General features: G+C 39.5%; 1 protein-coding gene across 1 annotated transcript in view; it reads left to right on the forward strand.

Moving 5' to 3' along the window:
* Positions 1 to 19,222, forward strand: part of VPS8 (VPS8 subunit of CORVET complex) — a 2,195,799-nt gene that overhangs the window by 1,683,656 nt on the left and 492,921 nt on the right. The window contains exon 30 of the mRNA XM_044075401.1: positions 7,154 to 7,174. Coding sequence (XP_043931336.1) covers positions 7,154 to 7,174 — 21 coding nt within the window. The remainder of the gene's footprint in view (positions 1 to 7,153; positions 7,175 to 19,222) is intronic.

Below are 19,222 nucleotides of genomic sequence, written 5' to 3' on the forward strand. Positions count from 1 at the left end.
GGTGACTCCACCCGCTAACAAGCTATTTGACTTGATCTCTAGGTGGGCATGGAGGGAACCAGACAGTTGAGCCAATCCCCAAGAGACCAGACTGGATTTTGGTACCACCTAAAGGAAAGGAATTTTGGAGCAAGAGAGTACCAGTAGACGCCATGGTCATGGTGGTGGCCACCAAGACAGAAGTCACAAAAGAGAGTTCTACTGTCCATCCCCCTATCAAGGAGTCAAGGGTGTTGAACATTTTTGGAAGTGTGTTCATGCTTCAGTGACATTTGCACTCAAATTGTTGAATTATTTGCCACACTTCACTAGATTGCAAAGGGATTTGATTAAGAAACTCTCCAAATCCCTCACAGGGACAAGTACTTATGAGGCTTAGACTTCTGTGACTTCACACTTGGCAACCCTATAGTTGATTACTAATTCGTCCAAGTGGCTGATTTCACATGTGTCTGAAGGTACCTCAAGTGCTGTGGGTTCAGGCATTTCCATTAAGGGGCATGCCTGGATAAGCTTGTGTGTCTTTGCAGAGCCCTTCAAGTCCTTCGTCAGTGCACCTTTTGATGGAAACTCTTTATTTGGCCCTAAAGTAAAGATACACTCTCCAGATGTGAGCAAGATGGAAAGGCCCTCACGGCAATAGGAGTAAATTTTTTTGATCCTCAAAAGGACCTTTTCCAGGAATCATTGAGGAGGTTGGAAAATGTGGTTCAGAAAGTCTCATGGTCCTTTCCAAGATCCATGGAAGATGCCACCCACACAGCAGAGGAGGCCCACAGAACCAGAGGTCCAGAGATTTCTTCTCTGGCAGACCCTACCAGCACTCCTGAAAGGAGGCCCAATTGTCCACCTCTGGAGGCAGTTGGGGGTCATTTATCCCTGTACCAGATAGCCTGGCTAGACACTACAAAAGATACATGGGTGCAGAGGATTATTTCCAGAGGTTATATAATTTTCTTTTCCCTTCCCCCTTCAACAGTAAACAAAATTCCTGATGTTCCACCCAATCAGAGTAAAGCAGCAGCTCTAGAAATAAAAAAGCTGCTAGAGAAAAATATCATCCAAGATCTTCCCCCAGACCAGAAAGAATCCGGAACTTACTCAAGATTATTTTTAGTGCCAAAGAACTGGAGACCAATTTTGGCTCTCAGCAATCTGAACAAATCAGTTCAGTATGCCAAGTTGCAGAGTCACAATTCAGTTTGTTTTGCATTTCCTGTACTAGGACGACTGGGTGTGCTAAATAGATCTTCAAAATGCATACTATCACAATAAAATTAACAGGGGATCCAGAAAATACCCACGCTTTCAGCTGTGAGCTATTCATTACCAGTTCAGAGCTCTGTCCTTTGGCCTCACCACAGCCCTCTGGATGTTCACCAAATGCATGGCAGTGGTAGCAGATCACTTGAGACTACAGGGATTACAAATCTAACTGGCTCATAACCACTCCAACCAGGCATGTACTGATAAAAGCTCAAGACCAGCTACTCCAGATTTGCTCCCTTCTGGGGGTTACCATAAATTACAACTAATATCAGTTAGAACTGTTTCAGACATTGGAATTCATAGGAGCAATTTTCAACAAAGTATCCCTGACAGCCTCTTTTCCTTTTCGAGAGTACAGACTATCCTATTCTAAAATAGGAAAGATAATCCAGAATTCCTCAATTTCAGCCCTGTTGATCTTGCAAGCTTTAGGATCAGTGTATGTGGTGATGGTTCTAGTTCCTCTAGCAAGATTTCATATGAGGATTCTGCAGTGGATGTTAGCCTCCCAGTGGCCCATTCTTCTTCAGCATATGTCCACTCAGATAAAAATTTCCCAAGTGTGCAAAACATATCTTTGGTGGTGGATCTGTTCTGATCAGGTTCTTCAAGGATGTCCCTTCATTCTTCCTCACTTAAAGGTCATAGTGACCACTGACACATCCCAGATTGGGGGGGGGGGGGTATTTCCTGGGAAAAACAGTCCAAGGCACATGGTCCCCCAAAGAGGCCTATATGCATATCAGTGTCTTAGAAATGAAAGCAGTGCTCTTAGTGTCGCAGGCTTTCCAAGACTCTCTCCCTTTTGGGACAATTGCGAATTAGACAATATATCTGTGATTGGATACATCAACAAACTTAGCAATGGGTGAGCTCCTCCAACCAATTTCTGATAGCAAAGCACATTCTGGGGAAATCCAGTGTGATAGCGGATAAGTTGAGCAGGTCCATTCTACTACTTCACAAGTGGTCTGTCAACAAGGAAGTGGTGGAAATGATTTTTCACTAGTGTGACCAACCATGCTTAGACGACCTATTTGCATCTCGCCTAAACAATAAGTGCGGCAGTTTTTTTGCCTTATTTCCCATTCTGGGGGAATCACCAAGAGACACTCTCTTACATGACTGATCCCCCGGTCTCCTCTCTGCTTATCCCCAAATTTTTACAGAAAGCATTCTGGTTGAAGAGCAGAGTCATCCTAATTGCCTCTTACTGGCCTCGACAGATTTGGTTCCCCTTTCTTTGGCCTCATCTAGACTACACTCCTTGGATTCTGGATCCAGTTCCGGACCTTCTGTCTCAACCAAAAGGCATGATTCACCCGTATATCTCAAATCTAAAACTGGCCACATGGTTTCTCCACTTCCATTAATAACCAGACAGCATACGGTCTCTTCCCCTGTTCGTCATATACATTTGTCTTCCCACAAAAGTTCTACAAGGAAACTTTACAGAAGTAAATGGAAGAGATTTGTTTTTTGTTGCAGCAGAAACATATTGACCCCTTTTCAGGACCAGTGCATAGTGTCCTTGAATTTTTAGCAACAATTTTCAGCGGAGGAGCCAGCTCCAAAACTATTAGGGTACACCTAGCTGCCATTTTTAATTTTCACATTGGGATTGAAAAATCTTCCTTGGCTTCATCTAAACTTTGTAAGGCCTTTTTGCAATGTACCCTTCTTTTGAGACCCCCTTAAGGATCCAACTCTGCTATGGGACTGAAATTTAGTATTACAAACCTTAATTCATTCCCCTTTTTAACCAGCAGCTAAATGTGAACTTAAGTTTTTGACCTGGAAAACTATATTTTTGGTAGCCATCACCTCTGCTAGAAGACTGTCAGAACTTTAACCACTGTAAACCTCCTTAGTATTTCATAAGGATGGGATAGCTTTATGAACCAGTTCTTCTTTCCTATGGTGGTGTTTCAATCAAATAATCTATTAATTTGCCAGTTTTCTTTCCTAATTTTACAAAGGTGAATTTATGTTGCACTTAGTGGATGTTTATAGGCAATTGCATTTTTACTTGCATAGAATGAAAAACTTCAGGAAAACAGATCATTTGTTTATCTCCTTTTTGGATTCCAAACTAGGCAAACCGGTCACACAGGTAACCTTAGCCAGATGGCTGAGCGATTGTAAATCCTTTGTCTGTAACAAATTGAGCCTTTCCTTACTGAAATCTTTGAGAGCCTATTCAGCCAGTTCCATGGCAACATAGTCAATATTTTTATCCAGTGCTTTCACGCGTAATATATGTATGGCTGCTACTTGGGCTAATCCTCATGAGTTTATTACTCATTACGAATTGGATCTGGTCTCGAGGGGAGATGCAACCTTTGGCTCAGCTGTGCTCAGGAATATCCTTCCTTAGTTCTCCCGGGATTTCAGGTAGCTGGGGACTCTCTCCCTGTTGTTGAGGAATGAGTAAAAGTTGACATCAGATAAAAACGTTATGTACTCACCATAACGTTCCATCTGTATTGTCCAATTTCATTCTTCCTCAGCTCCCTTCTGACCAACCCCCTGACTTTGAACTAATGACTTCTGGAAGAGGGAGACCATGTAAGGGAACCACTGTTCTTATGTTGAGCTCCAAATATGGATTTCTGTTACCAGGATGCTAATATTTCTTTTGATACTATAAGGCAGCAAACAAGATCTGAGGTATGTTAGAGGATAGAGCATTATGGCTAAGGGAGGAGCTTGAGAGTTTTCTAGTGGCCACGAGCTGAAAATAATATCTGAGTTGGATACGAGGGTTGGATCCGAACCCAGTTGTTGAGGAAGAATAAAAAATGGACAACACAGATGGAACATTATGGTGAGTACATAAATTGTATTTATTTTTTTGGCAACTGGATTACGCCATTTATTTAGATGGAATGTTGTGGGTCTCTTTATGGTAGACATACTTTATAAGTATTAAAATGCTGTTGCTAAATTTTAGGTGAGCTGGTTGTCCTTTTGTGGTGAATTGCCTGGTTTAGAAAAAATGCATTTGAGTTACCTGGGGCTTACTATTTGATATCATGGGGGTAACGGGGTTCTAAAACACTGGCCTATGTTTTTAAAATTTTTGATTGTGCCTTTCAAGAGTTAGAATGAAAGTTATCACTTTCTGTACAGAACTTAATGATTTATTTAACTGATTCTGAAAGGATGTGCTTAAAATGGTCTCATTTCTGCATCAGTTTTAGTACCTAGGTCATTCCATTAATCCAGAAAAATAAATTCTTTAATAATTAACTTCAGATCATTCTGAGAATTGAAGCAGATGTTTCCTTACCTGCGATGCCAGTGCTTTAAGTGTTTAGGCATCTTTATGACAAGGTTGCTGGAGTAGACAGTGGATGATACATGTGCAGCAGTAGTGAACATCTGTAATGATTTTCTTTTTGGGGGACACAGGAAAGCACTTTTGTTTTAGCTTCCCTAGTATTCAGGTCTTGAAGATGTTAATGCTACCTGAGGTCTTGTACTGTGGTCAGACCTTGCTTGCCAGTGCTTCAGTGTTAATTTAAGTTGGAAAAGTGTGACCCACACATTTTATAGAACGGTAAAGAGAGCTAGAATGGCCAGAGACCAAAAAAGTACATTAAGTCCCCAGTTCTGAACTGCATTTTAGAGCAACATATTTAAGGTTTGTAATTGTTGGTTGGCAAATACCCATTACTCATACTGGAAAAAATATGTCTGATGCAGGGAGATTACAAGAAATGGTGGGTTCACTGTGTAATGTAACTGAGATGGTCGGTTCAGGGAGCTTCCCTGATTTGCTTCAGTAGTATGTAGTACTACACTGTTGGCATTTGGCTGGTGTGAGGCCTTGCTCTTGGCTGAGGAGTCTGTTCCCGTTAGATATAATATTAGGTGTAGGAAGGAGTAAATGATACTTTCTTATGGTTGAGGGGTGTACCTCACTTGAAATATTGGAAACATAGTAAGGAGAGTGTCCTATAACCTGTAATCATTATAAAGATATTGTTGCCTTTGAGCAAGGCCAGTATTTTAGACGTAGATGGCACAGGAGTACAGAGGTTGGTATTGCTGCTTCACAGTTCTCAGTTTTCTAGACCGCTTTGGTTCTTTCTGTGTAAAGTTTACATGTCTTTCTTCATTCTTCACATAGAATTTTACATGGTGCTGTTTTCTTCTTTTTGGAGGTGTTTTGGTGATCCTGCAAGTTGTTTGTAGGTGTACATGTCATGAGGTGTGCCCCTACACCCTTTGATGGGCTTAGTTCCCTGTCCAAGATTGGATTCATTGCCTTGCACCTGCTAAGTGTTAGGATAGGTCCCCAATAACCTTGAATTAGATTACATGGATAAACAGGGAATGAATGAATGGTGTAGTCTTGTAACTAGATGCCAGTGCTAGTAGAAGCTAGACCCATTTGGGTCAGATTTGCTATGGAAGTTCATATAAAAGGTGTTGCATTTAAATGTTTTTAGTTGAATTTATAAGGGAGAGGAATCTGGGAAAAAACTAATTAGAAAGAGATGTTACTCAGATACATCTCTTGATACAAGTGCTGTATAATTTTCTGCTGGAGGTGATTGCACAAGTATTTTCGTAGCTGAGTTGGCATCTTAAAGTGCTATCCTTGGTGTCTTCCAGTTGTAGGGGATGTGGGTGTGCAGACTGGACTCTGGCAGCATAAGTTTTGAAGCTGACAGGCTCTTAACTTAGAGAGTTAGTTTGCATCAAGTGTTATATTTGATTTGACTGAATAAGATGGTTTTGACTTTGTATTCCTATTGGGGGAGTGGTACTGAGCAGAGTAGTTAAAGCATGACATAGCCGTAGTCATCCTGTTGGTTTAAGCAAGTAAGAATGCAATCAGAAAAAGTTATAGGACTTCAGTTTTTCATAGCAGTGGAAGATTTACTAAATATACTGAAAAGATTTACTAAATATACTGAAAAGATTTACAAAATTCCTAACTGGTAAAGGGTATTTGGCAAGATTACAAAGTAACTGTCTGCTCTGTCTGCATTGTTCAGAACATTGCTGGTAGTTATTTGGATGGATTTGGTCTTTCAAGTCAGAAATAGTGCAGCACTGTAAATGTTGTGGGTGGGAATACATAGCTTACAGAACAGCGAGAGTAGTATCAACTAGTAATTTTCCTTTACCTGGATGACAATCACATTTAGAATCAACTCAGTAGCTTAACAGACAGTCTTTTGATGGTGTTTCTCCTTCTCCGCTCTCTGAAGTGAACAATAACAGGCAAGAAAAATAATGCCTGTATCATGCTTTGGTAGAAATACTTATCCAGAACATCATCTTTTTCCATGTATATTTCTGTATATCGCTATACAGAATATTCCTACAGTTATGAGCATTTGCACTCTCCGCATGTCAGGCATAGAGCAGGCCTTGAGCTGATGGATCTTTTTGTATTTCACTGTACTTGCTTGTGTGGGGGTGGTGGTGGGGGGAGTCACTGGACTTTTTTTTCAAAGAAATGTCTTTTCTCCTGTGTTTGAATGCTTCCCCATAAGTTTCAGTTCTGTTAGAAATATTCTGACTTTGCTGCATTTTAGAGACTGTCCTCAGGGACTGCCTTCCTTCCTGTAAGAACCTTTTGAATGTAGACCTTTCGGTTTTTATTAAGTAAATTCTCTGTTTGGGTGTGTAAGCTTTAGCTTATAGCATACTTCTGAAATTCCATGCATTTTGAACATTAACAGTTTCAGATTTTTACATTCATTGCAGTGTATATACTGTTTGTGGCAAGCTGAAGTTGTACTTATAAAGGTGTTTTGTGATACTGAGCATATTCATGACTTTCCACCTGTACTTTCCTTTTCCTTTTGTTGAATTACTCTACCTATCCTATACCTTTTCTGTGTTCTTTCTTTCTGTTTCATAGCTGCCCGCAGGAAGAACTTGGGTAAGTTTAGCTACTGTTTTACTGCTGCAGTATGTAATTCTTCATTTTATTCTTGTGTGGGATGTAGATTGACTGCCTCTGACTGTGAAGTTTAAATAAAAGCCTCTTAAATCTGTACCATGTGCAGTCAAGGTGCATGTCATCTAACAAAGTAAAATCAAGAGCATTTATAAAAGTTCCAGGAAATCCTTAAATTATTGGTAATGTCATATTATAAATGTAATGTTAGGCACTGAGCAATTATTTGTGTAGGTGGATCAGTGTTGTTTGAGTATCTTTGTGTTTCTCACAAAAAATGCTGCAGTTTGTGTGTTTAATGTTTGCACTCTTAACTGATTAGTTAATATCATGCATTATTCTGACAGGGTTTTGTCTTTACTGTTGCTACAGACTAGGACTGTATCTTAAAGCAATGTTCTGTCAAGTACAAGAATGTGTTGTACATACCTCTCACCTTCTTTACTCAAGAATTCTGATCAAGGCCAAAAGTAATGTTGGGGGGGGGGGGGTGACCAATCAGGGCATAGTTTTTAAATGCAGCTTTAATTCACTTAAAATGTTAATCAAGTTTTGCTTCAAGATGCATTTTCTGAACAGTAAGTATGAAAGTCTAAGGTCTGTATTATTGGCTGTGTAATCCTTAGAGATTTACCAGATGATCAAAATTTTACAAGGGACATTTTCAAAAATGTTTACTATTGTTTCTTTGAACAGCAAAACATTTGCCGTTAGAAACAATGAAAAGTAAAACTGAACACAAGCATTCCGACCAGCCACAATGTCGACCCAAATGATCGACACATTTGAGTCGACATTGTTACTGAAACCCTCACGTGATAGCCGTATAGGAGCTGCGCCCCCCCACACCCCCAGCTTCTAATATATTCTAACTCTGAGATCGCATTTCAGTGGTGATATGGATGAATTTCCAATCCCCACTGTACTACGATCTCTGTGCAGATAGTCAAATACACTTATGCGAATGCACTACTGCATTTGCATAAGTGTGTTCGACTATCCCATCCATTTAAGTTTTGTGCACGACATTCTGATTTTTGGCAGCAGTGCTGCCAACAGACTGTCGTTCGCACAAACCGAAGTAAACCTTTCAAAAACATGGGCAAAATCAGGGATATTTTGCAGGCATCTGGACAAGTGACAAGTTACGGATTTGTACATTAACTTTCAGGAGTAACTGTTGACTTTTTCAGTGTATCTACAAACACTTCAAGTTAGAAGATCAGAGACAATTCTAAGTCAAGCAAACCGGCAAGAATATAAGAACAGAAAAGTTGCCATCATTTTTTCAAATAACTAAGTGAATGCAGACTTCCCAGCTATTTTTCCTTCTCTCCTGTATTGCTGTGTCATTACCTTGTTGTGAATAACTATTCTAGAAAGAGGATTGATCATTAGTAAAAATCAGCTGGGGAATGGTAGTTACACAAGGGGTCTTTTTCCTTAGGGAATTAAGTTGTAATAAATGCACAATGAGTAGTAAATGGAGTTTAGTTTGGTATATGTGCAGATGTACTGACAATAAAAAGATGGGTGCATAACTTCCATACTATGTGAGGGGAGGAGAATCCATGTGTGTTTATTTATTTGCTCACTTGTGGCTACCTGACAGGCAAAAAGGTCAAAGTACTGCAGAAAAAGTTGGTTCAGTAGCACTGTACTGGAATTAGAAAAGACAGCAGACTGCTCATCTTACAAAACCACTTTAGTCAGAAACTAAAAAAAAAAGTCCTGATTGATCTTCTAAGTAGTGCTAATTTTCTTGTATCATTGTGAAGTGATTTATATAATTTAGTAATGTTTTACATTCCAAATTCCCTGACTGGGGTTGTTATGCGTGTTATTTTTCCCCATATGACGTGTATTTATTTAGTCAGCCAGTCAGTTAATTTAGCTAGTTTTTATCAACAAGGAAGAGTCTACGTGGGCTGAGCCCATTTTCGGGGAAGGTCTACGTAGAAAAACTCCAGTCTAGACAATGTAAAGTCAGAGTGTAGCATGATGAAACAACAAATCACTTTGCATAATCAGCCTGTATGCAAAACATGTACTGTTTGTTAGTGTAAAAGCTAGGGTATACACACACAGACATAAACAACATAGTTCATCTGTTCCAGATTAGAGTACTGGAGACTTGAACAGTATTTTCATTTGTGAATTTGTGAGCAACCTTTGTGATGTAGTATTTATCTATTTTTTCTAATGTAGGAGCTGTATGGCTCTTGGAATAGCTCCCTAATATAGGGAGGAAGAAGAACAGCTTTTACATATGTGTGTAGATGAAATAGGAGAAATGGTGGAATCTTTCTGTGTATGTATGTGTATATATATATATATATATATATATATATATATATATATATATATATATATATATATATATAGGTCTGTAGATGCATAACACAGAGAGGCAAATAGGGTAGACGATAGAAGATTGACAGCAGGAAAAAAGTTCTAGTTTTAGGTCAGTGTATGGTGAGAGTTGATGCCACATTTTAAATTCAGTACTGAATTGAATGTGTCTGTGTGTGTTTAGTAGACTGCTCCATTGTCTAGCTGCCATTCTGAAGACAATGGTCTCCATAGTGTTTTTAGATCATAGCAATCGTCATACCAGTAGCTAGAACAGGGATCCAACAGGAACAAGTTCAACTAAGAACAAATTAAGTTGACCTCAGTGGCTCAACGTCCAGCTTTATTGTGCTGAAAATAAGGATTTACAGGATTTTATGCATTCTGCTGAACAAGTTTGTATACATACATTGCAGTGTGGTTTTGATTCACTAGAGGCATCTTGCAGGGCTGCGGTTACTGGGTCTGTACTTAGAAGGCATGCTTGCTTTCTTCCCAATATAGTGGACTTACAAAATACCTCACAAAGCAAGCTTAAATACAAAACTAAACCCCACAGACCCTTATTCACCAGTCATAAAATGCATCCAATTGGGCTTCCTACCAAGGTATAATTAACCATTACAGTGTTACCTTGGTAGGAAGCCTAACTGGATGTATGCACTGAGGTCTACTTCATTTATTCATAACAGTAGCTAGAAATACAGTGGTAAATACATTGGCAATGCTCTAGGCTCAGTGGACAATAGCAAAATACTAAATAAGCTTTGAGAAACATAAGTCATGATCCAGTACCTATCCTTGCCTTCATCCCAGTCCTGTTATAAGTTCAGTAATAAGCTAAAATAAAAAAAATCGCTGGTATGCACTATGTTGTTTTTATGTAAACATACAATTATGTTGTGCAGTTAATTGACTATGTTATTTCAGTAAAACATATTAATGCAATTTCTTTGACACAAAATTGATATACATTTAAAAAAAGTCTTACTTATACACCGATTCAGACTCTCAAATGTGTTCAGACCTATTGTGGTGTGCCAGAAGTGTTTGGGTTGGAAAGTGTCCAGAAATTTCTTTCCTTGTTCCCTTCATTTGCAGAAAGGAAAATAGTCTTCAGAAGATTCATCTTTTGAGTGGAACTTTGTGATCAGAAGTAAGACTCCTTGCAGTTGTCAAGAATATTTTTCTTCCTTTTTTTGACATTGTGATCCATTATGTGGCAGGCAGAATTTGGCCGACTTATCTGGAGCAGTCACACGCCTTCACAGCTGATGGATCCCTCCCTTTCTCTCTCTCTCTCTCTGTCCCACTCTCTATTTTAAATGAAAAAATAAATAAAAAACAGCAATTCTGGAGAAATACCTTTTAAAATTCATTCCTTCACAGTACTAGTCTGTTTTGCACATAGTCTGCTTTGATGAATTTCGGCTTGCTGTAGTCTTTAGGTTACCTTTGTGTGTAGCAGTGTGTGTATGCATGTGTTGGTTGCATTGCTCACACTTTAGCACTGTATAGTTTTGGAAAAGGAGGAATGCATGTACTTTTTAGGAGGCAGTAAGCTTTAGCCAGTGTGTGAAGAGAGACAGATTTCTGAACGAAGAAGATGGATAGAGACATGGTTGAGCTTTCTACATATGTGTCAAGCCCAGGAAGGGACTACTGTTGAGCAGCATCTTGCCACTAGCACAGGGGTCTGCAACCTTCACTATCAAAAGAGCCATTTTGGCACCTCTCCCACCAAATAAAATTCATCGGGAGCCACAAAACCTATCTGACCCCTAAAATGAAGATAACACAGCATATAAAGTTGTATACATACAGTAGTTTATACTAAATATAAAATAACTAAGTTTATAAGAGCAGTATTTAAAATCCATCCCTATTTTTGTTCTTTTGTTGGGATTGTTTGATCTCTCTCAGTGTGTGTGTGTGTGTGTTATATTTCTTGACCTCTTAGAACAAGAAATCTGGAAAGCCATAAGTAATGGGGCACAAAGGCCCAAAAATAGGGACACGTTTTAAATATTGTTCTTACAAACCTAGAAAGTTGATAGAATAACAGATTTTGCATTCACATTAATTTTCTGAAGGGTATGAAGTCTGAAACTCAAATGTCTATTTTTTCTGACTACAGCCCTCAATGATTTGCCAGAAAACCACAATTTTATGAGAAACAGACCAAAAATATGATGGCAAACGTCAGGACATTCTGCAAACATCTGCACAGTTGGGAGGTGTGTGTGTGTGTGTGTGTGTGTGTGTGTGTGTGTGCGTAAAAATGCATGTTGACAGAAACCATGTTATTCTAGCAAGTTTATAAGAACAATTTTTAAAGTCTGTCCCTATTATTTTTCCTTTGTTCCCCTTTATTTGTGCCTCTGTCCAGATTTCTTGTGGTGAGAGTTGAGAGGTACAGAAACCTTTCAGGAGATGCTGTTGCCACCAGGGGACCACGGTGTGTGTGTGTGTGTGGAATGCATGGCAACAATAGCAAGTTTCTAAGTTTATAAGAGCCATATTTAAAGTCCGTCGATCACTGTGTGTGTGACAGAGTGGCCATTATTTTTCAAAGCTACAGGGAGCCACTGCAGAGGGATGGAAGAGCCACATGCGGCTCCAGAGCCGCAGGTTGCAGACCTCTGCACTAGCATAAATGATGCTAAAATGTAAACCGAAAGTAACTGACTTCAACAGTTATTCTTCTAGCCAGTGTCATTCCAGGTTATCCAATGTGTGCCAGCATGTGGGGGAGACTGTCAACAGTCCTGCCTACTTTGCCAGGGATGGCTACTACCTCCATCAGGGCTTTCACATACTGGTTAAAGCACTTTCTGTCCCCATGTCTTTTTTAGGCAAAGTCATTCTAGCCCTTCCAGCTTAATGAATTCAGGGCAGGCCTGTTTAAATCTTGCACTGTTCAGTGCTAAGAATTGAAAGACAAAAATGCTTGACCATGAGATCTTTTTAATCCTTAAGTGCATGAATACATGTCTGTGTAGTCACCAAAACTTAGTTCTAGTGCTGAAAGGTTTTAGCATCTATCACATTTTCAGACCTTCTGGGGATGGCTGGGGCCGGGTTTATATACACACACACATACATATAATTAAGACATACATGTATGTGTGTGTCATACCTCTCAACCTCTGAGTGCAAGAAATCTGGACAAAGCTATAAATAAAAGAGTGACAAAGGACCCAAAATAGGGACAATTTTTAAATATAGCTCTTACAAAATTAGAAAGTTGATAGAATAACAGGTTTTGCTTTAGGGTGAATTTTCTGAATGGTAGGAAGTCTGAAACTCAAATGTCTGTCATCATATTCTAACTTCAGTCTTTAATAATTTGCCATAAAAACCACAATTTTATTAAAAATGGACCAAAAATATAGTCAAAATCTGGACATTCTGCGAAAAACTGTACAGCTGAAAGGTATGGTGTGTGTGTGTATGTGCACATACATGTGTGTGTGTGTGTGTGTGTGTATATATATATATATATATATATATATATATATATATATATATATATATATATATATATGGTTTACTATCACAATGCCGACGTGCACTTGCACGGCTATGAAGTATTCGAACAACAGATGTTCAAATACTTCATATTTCGGCAGGTGATGTGAGCGAACGTTACCATTGCGAATGGACTGTGCATTCACAATTCTAACGTTCGCTCATGTGAGGGGATCACGGTACAGTGCGGTTAGGGAAATACATCCCTTTCCTCACTGTAGTGCAGTCTTGGAGTTGGAATATTAAGTTGGGGGGGGGTGTGGGGGGCGCATAACTGTGTGTTTAGGCTAGTTAGGTAGGTAGTTACGGGATGGGTGGGAGTGCTGTCTATTGCCGAAAATGTCATGAGCGACATTTTCGACAATACACAGCTGTTTTCGACATTAGGAAAATTCGGAAATGTTCATTTCCGATGTATAAATTCGAAAATGCAGACACGATTTGTTCTGATTTTCAAATTTATGATAGTAAACCATATATATATATATATATATATATATATATATATATATATATATATATATATATATATATACACACACACACACACACACACACACACACACACACGCACACACACACACACACACAGACACATATATATGTACACATACATACACACACGCATTTATTTATCATTATTTATATGAATCTCCATTGCCTCACAGCAAAACAAATACATGATAATGGCCTTAAAATTCTAGATGGTCTTAGTATCGGTAAATGAAATTACCATATCATTGCAAATTGTAGACCACCCCCATGTCCTCCACTGCCTGGAGTACATACTTGATACAAATTGGGATCCTAGCCACTGAACCAAAGCAATCACCTTTCATGACTTCAACTACCCATGTATTAATTGATGTACATTCACCACAAATAACAAGTATGCATAGCATTTCCTAGATTTTATTATATTCAGTTTCTTGGGTTAGTACCATCCACCACTAAGGGGCACTAATCTTGTTCTTGTCCCCATCAATATTACTACCATCTGCCTCACACCTAAATTCTTCCCAGCTTTGATTTTATCAGATCACTCAGCCATCACACTTTACTATAGAACACCACCTACAATGAATGCTGCTGTTTGCAAGGATTTCTGCAAGCTCAGTCTTCTTACCATCTCAGATGACATTGTGAAATTTAGAAACCTTTCCCCCATTTTGGGATCTGGTCATCAAAGACGCCAGTTGCAACGTAGACTTTTACACCTACCTGAATTCTTGAGTAGAGGTGTCTGTACCCATTTGCCACAGGTATGATGACAGTTTTTAAAAAATAAACTCCTTTGATGGAATTCTGCTATATGCTGTAGAACAACAAAAAAAATCCTAGTCCTAAGAAATAAACTTAAATCAACCCCTGCTAAAGTTGGTCTCAGAAATGACTGTCATTAGTAAGATCAAATCCTGCAAAGCAGAGTATGAACCACAAACTGGCTCCTGGAAAGGACCCATATAGTGAGGTTTGGTGGTATATTTTCTTACAGAAGGCATGTCACAAGTGTAATGCTAGAGGGATTACATGACGGATATACCCCTTTTCAAATTATACTTCTCAGGTATCAAGTTTCACTGGCTGTGTTTGCTGAAGACTGCAGACTCGGTGTGTATCACTTACTCTCTGACATCCATATCCTATTGGATGATTAGCCCAACTAATTCTTGGTTTCATGACCATAGACTAAAGCTCTGCACAAAAAAAATGTAACATAGTATGTCTTTGGTAGTAAAAAGAGGAATCCCAATCAGCTGTATGTTCCCTCCTGAGAGTCAGGTGATAGGGAGCTGGTCAGCTTACTCATCATGGGGGGGGTGGGGGGTGGGGGGGTGGGAGCACCTCACTTCCTCTCAGTGGCCACTGAATCTGCCATTGCAATCCCTCAAGGGGAAGCATGCCTGCCCACACTGAATTTCCCTTAGCTTACTGGTGCTGTGAACCTTGATTACTCAGGCTTGGCTGGCTCAATCTTGACTAGGTAGTACCTAGTGCTCACTCCCATCTTTTCCCTACCAGCTCCTGCAGACATCCAAGCCACTAATTAAACTTGGGTTGCATGTGCATTAGATAGAGATTTATCCCTGTATACCACAGAATTGACTGCTGTCTTACTTCATTTGACCTTCTGAGTTCTGGGCTCTTATGGGATATGTTGTTTCTGCCACAGTACAGTTCATGTCCTTACAATGTGGGATCGTATTGCCATTCCCTTCCTTTAAGCTCAAGTCGTTCATGTACAAGATATGTACTCCAAATGACCGTTTTCTTTGACGGTCTCTGGTGAGAATGTCAGTACATTTTTTGTGACAGTCTTTGATTTGTATTATTTATTGTCTTTTAACTAGACTTCCATGCTTCCTGTATTATTTCATAGTTTGACAGATGCCTAATGGTTGATTTAATAACTAGTGATCTGGGCATTAATGTGGGAAAGATCGAGGTTCACGTCTGTATGTTGGGAAAAGAATGTTGCATATATAATGACCGAGGGAAAAGTAAATATTTCTAAAATGTTTTGATTGGGATAAAAGATTACTAGAATTATGCATCACGTTGGGGTGGTAATGTACACGCTCCATGTACTGAGAAAAACACAAATAAAAGTCCCCTTTCCTCTTCGTGATGCTTATGCACTGAAACATATTGTCTTACATGTATCACCTTCTTCCTTTGTGTAGTACACAAACACACTAAGTATAAGTACTTCTTACACTTCATCAGTTTGTTTGGATGCTGACACTACCTTCACCTTCTGCTACAGGTGAGATCAACACTCAGATGCTTTTCCTGCTTTTTTCCATTAGTTCCACTGTCCCAAACTGATGCTTATCATCATGATAGTTGTGGCCCAAGTCGAGACTTTTCATTTGTCTGCATTGAACTTCAACTGCCAACTTTTTGCCCACTTGGTCAGTCTTTCCAAATCCTTCTTTTGACTTGTACCTTTGTTTCATCCTTAAATAGGTTGATCTTGTTTTCTTTTCCTTCAGCTAAATCTTGAGATAAATACATCAACAGAACTAGACCCAGGATAGGTACCTGTGGTATTCCACTAGTGATTTTCCTACATTTCTGACATTGGCTCTCCAAAACCCAACCATTTGCATCTTATGTGGGACCGAGTCAAAGACATTGCTTAAGTCCAGGAACAACATGTCTTATGGTACTCTACTGTTCACTTTAGCTGTAACCCATTCGTAAAACTGTATCAGTTCTGACTGGCAGCTCCTTGAAGGTATGAATGATGATGTTCTTCTGGAGATCTTTACACTGTAAAAACACAACCTGCCTTCCCCTCAGGATTTTCCTGTGCCACTTTAGTTAAGCTAACATGTCTGTAGTACCTCATATATTTCTACCCTCAAGTTATACCAGGGTACCACACTTGAAGTCTTTTACTACTTGGGTACTTCTACATTAGCTAGTGATTTGCTGAAGATGTCCACCAGGGGTCTGTCAGCACACTGCCCTGATTACTAAGGACTCTGGGAGTGGCACCTCTGCCCTTTGTGCTTTATTTTCTGTCTTTTGGGTTTTCCCCGTTCGGGGTCGCCACAGCAGATCACCGGCACACTAATCGCAGTTGATTTTTACTTTGTTGAGTTGCCAGCCTGGCGCCCAACCTTTAAAGAAGGCACACCCACACATGCACAATCACACACCTACCTGCATGTCTTTAAGGTCACTCGACCAGAGGGAGGACATGCAGACTCTGCACAGAAGATGCTCCAGTCGAGAATCAAACTGGAGAACCTCTTGCTGTGAGGCGACAATGCTAACTGCTGCACCACCGCGGCAGTTTTCTGTAAGGGCAGTGAATTCTCTCTGTTGATTCTCTTTCTTTGTGCTGCTATCTCTCCATTATTCTTTCCATTCTACCCTTTTCCCCAGACTGGCAACCCTGCTTGCTTTCTTTTGTGAAGACCACTGTTTTTTTTTTTTTTCATTTTTCTGTGATGCACTTTCCATCTTTGGTCAGCCTAGAGATTTCTGTCTCTCCCTTCCTCCTTTGTTTTATACCTACAAAAAAAAAAAAAAAACAACACTCTTGCTTCCCATCTTGATTACTTCTGCCCGCTCTCTTTCAACTTTTGCTGTTGCTATCATAAACAACTTTTTGTCACTCCATATATCTCCTTGTATTATGCCTCATCCACTTCTCCACCATTCCTTTCCAGCTCTTGTAGGCCTTATGTTTTGATCTGATTATAACCTAACATTATTTCATAGCCACACATCCCTTCTCATCTTTTCACTTTTCACTTCATCTCTCACTTATCCATATCACTGCATACATCATCATCATCATCACCTATTTCCATAGCTCATTTGCTGCTTGTATCTTAACTCCTCCATGCTTCTTTCCCACAGCACATCATAATCTGTTCTCCTTAAATTCCACATCATTATCCATCATTATCTTTGAATTGTTACCCCCCCCCCCCCACACACACACACACACACACCACAGTGGCATAACTGAATTTAGCTAATTGTGCCTTAACCAGGACAGCCGTGTCCCTACCTGTTCACATTCTTGAGGTCACAAGATAAAGGGTGCAGGAAAGCATGGCTGAGTAGGGAGAAAGACGTACATTATATGACTGCAGACAGTGGCAGTGTCTTGCCTAATATTTTAACAAGTAAATCAAAATTGTGTTTCTAAAAGATTAAAACTGTAAGCTAACCAGTGCATGATTGGGCACGATTGTATGGTGGTTATAGAGCACATACTGATGACTTAATTTAAGTGGGTTTGGTTGAAACCAGCAGGTCAAGCAAACATCCAATGAAACAAAAAATGCCTAAGAGTGAAGTCTGCATGCAAGTTTGCGGACATGCATACAAACCCTTTGCCGGGAGCCATGTCCCCTGCACCTTCTAACTCATATGACTAACTCTAAGGTCACCAAACCATGGGGATAATGTTTAAGTCTTTTGCTATCTGCCTGTTTAACTGCTGGTCTTGACTGAACATTCTTTGATAAATTAATTTTCATTTATGTTTGTGACTACATCTGAAATAATTCTGCAAAGTGTAATTTGTGATTTTTTTTTCTGTCTTACTGTTTCATTGAATATTGTGTTAAAATAGTACTGCATTTATCTGCTTATTTATTTGTTCACTGTAAATTGTGAGCTCTCTCTCTGTCTGCAGTTAGTTTTCCTCACCCACCCTCCCTGTTCTTGTTGTGGCATTAATCTTGGTGGCTTTTGAATTGACCCCTCCTGTAAAATTGTGTTTGAACACTCCTCCTGGACCCATCTCATTTGCTCACTCAACTGAGTACATTGAGATCATATTTTGATTTCAGACACTCCTACCATTCCCATCTGTTCAGCCCTATCCCAGCCTAGTCTCATTAGCTCATCCTGCCTAATACAGAGTGAACATTTGAGTAGGCATACCCACTTAGGGCCCTGAACTTGTCTGATTGAAGACTGCTGGGACAGAGCTCAGTTCTTTAGGCTTTTTACTGGTTAATTGGGTAATTTGTTTAAATCAGTTTGCTTGTTTTCTATTGTTATATATAAAAAAAAAACAACAAAAAAATTGCACTTTATCTGCTTTTACTGTGTTTGTGTTTCTTCCTACTTTATTACCTTATTTACTTTTGCCTCTTCTTAAAAGTACTCAATTGTGTTTATTCTGCTGCATTTATTATTGCTTGATAGCCTGATTAAATTGTAACTGTTATTCTAAGTCTTTTGGTTTAAGCGCTTGGGGCTTCAGACCTGTTGTTTTACATTAAAAAGGTTTGTGGTCTGCACTGTTGTGGCAGGACAGGTAGCTTACGTCCTTCTAAGTCGGAAATTGCTGATTGACGGCTCAGTGTGTTATTCTAAAAGTATTTTAGTTCTGGTTTAAGCACTTGGGCTCCAGACCAGTTATTTTACATTAAAAAGGTTTGTGGTCTGCATTCTTGTGGGAGGAGAGGCTAGATTCTGCCCTTCTGAGCTGGGAATTTCTGGTTAAAGTCTTACTGTGCCTGCTTATTTGAACTGTTTTTCTGATATTGGTCCGCCTTGTCTGCTGTAGCATAGACTAGATTCAGGCCTGCTGAATCTAGCTTTGTTTGTATAACTTGAACACTAATCCAGGCCATCTTTTTTTGGAGAAGGTTCTCCTGCACCCTAGTG

The sequence above is a fragment of the Protopterus annectens genome, chromosome 6.part1, assembly GCF_019279795.1.
Source record: "Protopterus annectens isolate FY-2018-M chromosome 6.part1, PAN1.0, whole genome shotgun sequence".
Lineage (NCBI taxonomy): Eukaryota > Metazoa > Chordata > Ceratodontiformes > Protopteridae > Protopterus > Protopterus annectens.